The 7,439-nt window shown below is 38.2% G+C and overlaps 1 protein-coding gene across 3 annotated transcripts; it reads right to left on the bottom strand.

The window, feature by feature from the left end:
- Positions 1 to 23: 23 nt before the first annotated feature.
- On the bottom strand, positions 24 to 5,837 carry LOC117627290 (cation/H(+) antiporter 18-like). Of its 3 annotated transcripts, XM_034359300.1 has the most exons (5): positions 5,509 to 5,837; positions 4,900 to 5,151; positions 3,219 to 3,460; positions 1,579 to 2,580; positions 24 to 1,478 (listed from the first exon to the last, which is right to left on the bottom strand). In XM_034359300.1, the coding sequence occupies exons 3-5, from the start codon at positions 3,417 to 3,419 to the stop codon at positions 255 to 257; spliced, it is 2,427 nt and encodes an 808-aa protein (XP_034215191.1). In that variant the 5' UTR covers positions 3,420 to 3,460; positions 4,900 to 5,151; positions 5,509 to 5,837; the 3' UTR covers positions 24 to 254. The 3 variants fall into 3 exon arrangements, with proteins under 3 accessions (XP_034215191.1, XP_034215190.1, XP_034215192.1); XM_034359299.1 differs by lacking the exon at positions 4,900 to 5,151; XM_034359301.1 differs by lacking the exons at positions 4,900 to 5,151; positions 5,509 to 5,837 and adding an exon at positions 3,797 to 4,409.
- Between the last annotated feature and the right edge of the window lie 1,602 nt (positions 5,838 to 7,439).

The following is a 7,439-nucleotide window of genomic DNA, read 5'->3' on the forward strand; positions in this document are numbered from 1 at the left end:
TTCTCTGCTTGAAGATTACAAGAAAAAAGAAAGGATAGCAAGTTAAAATCTTTCTGTTTTTCTTTTAGGTAATTATCTTCTTTAGTGGTGGCAAGAATCTACAGATCTTTAAGCATAAGCTGTGGCAATTGATAATTAAAACTTGTGATCTTTGAGAAACAACAATCTTAAATGGAACTAAGGATAGACATTTATCTAAACTAAATTTTTATCATAATCTGTACAATGAATCCAAACAGGCTGGGACGAAGTTATCAGCTGGTTTCTGATTCTTCCTCAGGCAACACAACCGCCTTTGACGAAGAAACTGGGCCCGGAAGCACTGCCAGGCCATGATACTGCTGCACTACCAAGACTGATGCTGCAGTTGTGAAATCTGGAGAGGTCAGCAAGCTACCTACAGGCCCCAGTTCAGGACAGTCACTCTTCACCTTCAAATTCACATTCAAAGCAGCAGCTACTTGACCCTCAGGCTGTCGGCCAACCAAAAACAGATTACAACGATTGAACTCGCGAATCGAATCAGTAGTTTCTGCAACATTTCTCACTGTTCTCTCCTCATATTTGATTGAGCCATCATTTGAAATCTTCTGCTTCAGTTCAACAATGAGCTTCTCATTCCCTGGCCCGGCTGAAGTGTTAGAGTCATCGTTTATATCTACTCTGACAATCTCCTTCTCAAGTTCAGGACTTGCTAAGAAGTGAACAACAGTTAAATTGTTACCCGGGTGTTCAGCCATTCGCATACCGTAAGCAAGGGCCTCGCGATCATCACTACCCCCAAAGAATAGGACAACCACGGTTAAAGAAACATTGCTGGCAGATATATGAGTGGTTCCACCAAGACCACGGTCAACCATGATCCCAACTGAGCATGGTGCATTCTCAAGAACCCTCCGGTTGACCCCTCTGTATTCAGTTCGAGTTGTCTCCAATGCCCCATCCAACCTCTGGTGCTTGTGGAATGGGATGATAATCATTGCTGCCCTTTCCCTTTCAGCACTTGCACAGATGTCTTCATGCATGCTAGAGATAGAAGAGATTGCTGTCATTGGGCGGATAGCCACTCGACTCAACTGCTCAAAGGTTTCAAAAGCCACAACAACTTTATTGTTATCTGACCCCTTATTCCAAAAGGGTAGCCCATTTCTTCTCGCTTTGTGAACCATCACAATTGCAGAAGATCTCTCGTTAAGCTCCATAAGATGCATTGCATACACACAAAGCCGTTCCCTCTTTTCAGTCCCACGAGAAGCCTCAATGAGATTAATCATTGTGGGCAGGTTCCTTGTACCGTGGAAACAGGTCAAAATTCGGAGCTGAGTACTTGGGTCTTTCCTTTCAATAGTTCTGTACTTGTAATTTGAATTGCTCTTTCTTTTAGCTGGCTTGTATACTGCCATTACTATAGGTGTTGTAATGAAGGTTGTGAAGATAGCCATGAGAACCATGATAGCAAATGTTTGATCATTCAAAACCTGTAATATCCGAAAACTAGCACATTAAGTTACATGCATGTACAAATATTACAGAAAAAGCCTTGATAGTCATCAGTAGAGGAAAATGACAAGTTTTTACCTTTCTGTCTTTGCCAATGTTAAGGACAATGAGCTCCACCAACCCTTTTGTATTCATGAGAAATCCCAGAGCCATAGCCTCTTGAAAGGGCATTCTGCAGAGGAGGGAAACACCTATAGTCCCAATGATCTTCCCAAAACAGGCTGTTAAAATGACCAAGACTAGGAGGCCCCATGACTGAGCTCCACGAATTGTAGCTACATCGGTCTTCAATCCACTTGAGACAAAGTATAATGGGAGGAATAGACCAGATACAAGATCCTCAACTTTTTCAACCAGAGCGCCGGCAAATGGCCCTTCTTTTGGAACAAGAATTCCAAGCACAAATGCACCAAATAGAGCATGAATTCCAATAGTATCAGTGACAAACCCAGCTGCCAAAACTGCAACTAAAGTAGCACACACATACAATTCTTCTACTGGTTCGCCCTCAGGACAGCGCTGTGCCATCCATTTAAAGATAGGTCGAACAAAAAATACACAACCGAGAACAAAACCACACCCACACAAGAAAACCCATAGTGAAACCAGGGGAGAACGGCCAGTGCCAGAGAGGGAAATGGCAAGAGCAAGAAGAACCCATGCAGCCACATCATTGACTGCTGCTGCTGACATGGCCATTCGACCAACATCAGTGGTTAAAAGCTTCAGCTCAGCCAGAATACGCGCCAAAACAGGGAAGGCAGTTATAGAAAGAGCCACTCCCATGAAAACAAGAAATGGGGGTCCATCTACACCTTTAGATATAGTTGCTCGGAGGGCAAATGATGTACCAATTCCTAATACAAAAGGTAGAGTAATTCCTGCAGCAGCTATGCATAGAGCCTTCTTTCCAGTCCGGCGGATGGACTTAGGATCTAACTCCAAGCCTACCAGGAAAAGAAAGAAGAGAAGACCAAGATTGGCTAAAGTATCTAACACCGTGAGACTTCTTTTTGGAAAAATTGTATCCAGGTAATTTTTGCTGTGACCAAGAGCTGAGGGGCCAAGTAATATTCCTCCCTGCAGAAAAAACAACACTAAGTTAAACTCTATCTTATCATGAAGATGTGGATATTTTTCCACTTAAACAAAATTGCAAATGGAACCACATATTAAAGTAAGACCTTTGTTAGTTTTTATTTCTTGTTTATGAAAAAGAGGAATTATAATTGTTTGAACAATATGGTTTTACTTACAAAAACATCTGCCTTTCAGACAAGGGAAATTTCTTTTTGTGAATTGTTTTTCAAAATATTAAATAGTGCAACATTAGTAAAACCAGGTCCCATATTGCATTCAAACTAACAGGAAACTACTGGAGACATAATGCATATTGAGAATGGGTTCAAAAAATGTATAACAGTAAGCACCGATATGTGTTCACTCTGAGAGCAAACTGACTAGCACTTCCACATATTTTTGTGAAATGCATAGATCCTCTCTAAGTCACTTTTAGGGTGCATGATAGTTCTATTCTTCCAGCTCTCTCCCTCTCTTAAGGGATTGGTTTGCAAATAATATATTCAACCAATGGAAAATAAAAAAAAATGAAAAATTAACATAAATTTGATTACAACATACATGAATTGACTATCATTTTGAGGGCCACCAAAGTATACAAAGCAAACAAAAACAATACAAACATGCTATGTACTTACCACAATCTCTGCAATAACACGAGGCTGTCTTAGTGGCCGGAGAAGATAAGCAAGAATCCGTGTAAGTGCAACCACAAGACATATCTGTAAGATGGCAAGAGGGAGCGCAAAATCCAGAGGATTATCACCCTGAAAGACCCCATTGGATGTTGCTTTCATGGGTGCTGGGCATGCACTTGCAACTGTGGCATTTGTAGCCATTTTGCACCAATCAAAGACAAGGAACTAAAGATATGGAATTCCTGCAGAATGTGATATGCATACATCAGCATAGTTAAAACCATACATTCCAGACTCAACAACTCCAAAAGAAGGCAAGGAAAAAACAAGGGACCAAAAGGAAAAGAAATAAGGTTTCTGCTGAGTAACTACTCAAAATCGTTTTCTTCCATGTATACGATTCATGGAGGAGTGATATCTTTGTGCAAATATCTTTTTTATTACAGCAAAAACAATGAAAGCCACCATTGATGCAAACTATTAGGACCCCAAGAACTACGGTAACAAATCAAATTTGCAATCTTTTTAACAGCATAGTAACTTAATAGTAACCATAAATCATGTAATCAAATCATCACCTTTTTGACAAAAACTTGAGCAGTCGCCATCAATATGCCACCGAAATGTACTTCAAGAAAGCACCAGGAATGTGATGCACAAAATATCTAACAAACAACTTGTCTAGTTCGCATATTCTAGATTAGGTCCATCATGCTTAGGTGCATAATTGTATTTCGCTTGGGAAAAAAATTTGGTTTCCCATTTACGGTCCAAGTTTTCAGAAGACTCACAAGAATCCTGGGCTCTATATAGTTGCACGTTTCCTTGTATAATATGCAACTTTTGAATCTCAGTGTTCAACGTAAGACTTTAGCAGACAATTACAAACACAATAAACAAACCACAACCATAATGTTGTAGGACAAACTAACTAGGACTAAGGATCACAATTAATTAACTCCACCGAAAAAGAATATATATTACTTATTTTGGCCTGTTGAATATTGAAGAAAATATGGTGAAAAGTCCCTCAGCCGGTAAAACTACGTACCTGATGACAACAAAACGATTCCAAGTTTAAGCCAATTTCAATACGAAGACAACAAAACTAGTCCTAAAAGGTTTTGAAGTGGGCCTAGATCCTTTTCCCATTGTTTCATTGCAACCCAGAATCAGCTTCTGCCCCCTCAAAACATAAATATATATTTTGAACTTTGAAGAAAATTTGTACATAGAGAAACGTGTCTGACTGCCTCTGTTATTAGTATATTATATTGCCAGACCGACTAAAACAATTATATTGTCAGGCTCCTAATTTTACAATTAATTAGGTGGCTTTTTTTATACAAGTAATATTCTACTTTAATATAATCTATACTATGAGGGGAGGAGGATTTGAACTCGGGCACATAATGGAGGACACATCCGCTTTAGCCAACTTGGCTAAACTCATGTCTACTAGGTGAATTTTATTTGAATGTATATAACATGTTAAACAGTATGACAAGATAATCCTATTTCATTTTTACAAATTAGAATTAGAAGAAAAAAAACATAAATATGGCGGAAAGTAGAAGCCAAACTACAAGATATTTAGAAAAAGTTTTCAAATGCGGACCCAGATTGGCATTTGACTATCTAAACAAAACCAAATTGAAAATAATTCTTTTACAAGACTTACAAGTAGAGTCAAGCACCAAGTAGCAACTCCCCTGTATGTTAGCTAACTTAAGAAGAATAAAGAAAAAAGGAAAAATAAAAATACGAAGCTACTACGTAAAGGCCTCCTACATCGAACAAGGTCTGTCTGGCTTGAGGGGCTTCTTCAAGGAAACCAACGCAAGCTATGCTGAGGCTGCATGTTATAGGTTGCGTTGCAAAAGACCATAGTGTCCCTCTGCCACCCATCAGATTTGCACTCTCTACTATTTATCTGTGATGGGAAATTTGAGAAAATCTCAAGACGTTACCTTTTATAGAATTTACCTAATACTTTATACTAATTTTGGATATTTTTATCTAACCTCATTCCTAGAGATACAGATAATGTTGGTTTCTCCGCAATCAACCAACAATTATCAAAGCCATCTCCTTTTGATGGACACTAGTTCATACACATATATACACTCAAAATAAATTTACTTATAATTTCAGACATACCCACAAGAAAAATGAAATGAGATATGAAAATTAATCTAATATCAAGTCACAAGTTCAACAATTTACTTGAGATAAAAGAACTGACCAAAAATAAAAACTTGGCCCTTAGGCTTTGGACATGTTTACTTACAATTTGTAATCTTGCACTGCTTTTCTCTCTTCCCCAGTGATTTTTTGGCAACCACACAGAATACTGTTTAGAAAACACAGAGAGAGAGAGAGAGAGAGAGAGAGAGAGAGAGAGAGAGAGGGAAACTGAGTCACCAGAGATTTTTCTATAAATTCTGAAAGGACTGTTTGTTTACAGCTAGCTAAGGCTATAAACCACATTTTGTCTTCATTTCTATGGAGAAAAGGCAAAACCTTTTCTTGAAGAACAGAGCAGAGAAAGAAATGGAGGTGTTTGTGAGCTCAGAAAATATCCAGAGATTGGACAGAGGAGGAATGGAAGAGTGGAAAAGTGATACCAGTTGGTTGGGGAGGTCCCCTCCGATTTAATATAGAACCGCGAGGAATTGGGAAAATTTTCAATTTTGCCATTGGTAGTCACTAATCTTCAAGGGCCTTATAGTAAAAGAACATAACAATTAAAAAAAGGGACAATTTGTATGTGTTTTAAAAGGAGAAAAACTTAGTTTTTTTTTGGACAAACTACATAAAATCCCAACCTATAGGGTTATTTACGAGTTCATACTCAATTTTGGGGACATTTATCAATACATACTCAATATCACAAGAACCCTATAATTTGTCTCCTCCGTTAGCCAAACCGTTAGTTAATCTGTTAAATACTGATGTGGCATTTGTATGACCTATTTTTAACTTGACGTGGGTTTCCACGTGGACAAAAAACTAATAAAAAATTATTTTTTAAATTATATAAATAAATTAAACATATTAAATTACAATTTTAAAAATAAAAATAAAAACCGTACCAACATTCTCTCTCTCCCAATTTCTTCCCCCCACAGATTTCTTCCCCCACCCAATTTCTTCTCCCCCACCATCCAGATCAAGAATATCAAAGAAATCTTCCACTTGCCTATTCGAATGCCATAGCCTACCGAAACCATCTCCATTCCTTTTTGGCATACCCTCCACGAGGTACCCATTAGCAATCCTCATTCTTGATTTGTTTGAACCATGAAATCACAAGAGAATGCAACCACGAAATCACTTTTCTTTTTTTGTCTGAACCACGAAATCACAAGATCTTTTCCATTCTTTCACCGTTCTTGATTTCTCTTTGATCTCTTGGATTTTTCTCTACAGCTTAGCATCTTTTTCCATTTTGAAGCTTTGGTTTATCTCATATTTTTTTTGTTTTTTCGTGAATTTCATCTCAGATTTGGCTATTTCTATGTCGGTCTGGAAGATGAAGGGGGTGTGGGTGGGTTGTGGCTGGAGTGAGTGGTCGATGAGGTGAAATGGTGAGGTCCATATCAAAACCCCAACCCAGCCATAGCTTCCCTGTGAGATCCATTCAACCAATCTAACAAATAAAAATGAACATTGATATGAAGAAAAGTGGATCTAAAAATGATTTTGGCTTTTTCAATTGGGTTTGTGTTGATGCAACGTTTGTCTGCTCAACCTTCAATGCTATCCAATGTTAATCTTCTTCAACACGATTTTTCCTTTTCATTCTATGGTGAACCAAAGAGAGAGTCAAGATCTAAAAAATAGAGAGAGAGAGAGAGACAGAGAGAGAGAGAGAGAAAATAAGGTGGGGTTGTTAGAGTTCCTTCTTGGCTTTCCATGGCAGATCGAGAATGATGGCTACATATCAGAATTAGGGAAGGGGATTGGGTTTAGGTAAGAAGATCAGTTTGCTGGTTGTAGGAATTGTTTTAATCATTTTAAAAGGTAAAGGGAGGATGAGGGATGGTGGCTGGGGATGAAAGTAAGGGATAGAGACGGAAAGGGGGTGGGAAGGGGTGGCTGAGGTCGTGATGGGGTTGGCTGGGTGTGGAAGAGACTGAGAGAGATTTTTTTGTTTTGAATTTTGAATTTTTATTTATTTAATATAATTTATCTTTTTTTAATATTTGAAAAAACAAA

The sequence above is a fragment of the Prunus dulcis genome, chromosome 5 (genome assembly GCF_902201215.1).
Source record: "Prunus dulcis chromosome 5, ALMONDv2, whole genome shotgun sequence".
Classification (NCBI taxonomy): Eukaryota; Viridiplantae; Streptophyta; class Magnoliopsida; order Rosales; family Rosaceae; genus Prunus; species Prunus dulcis.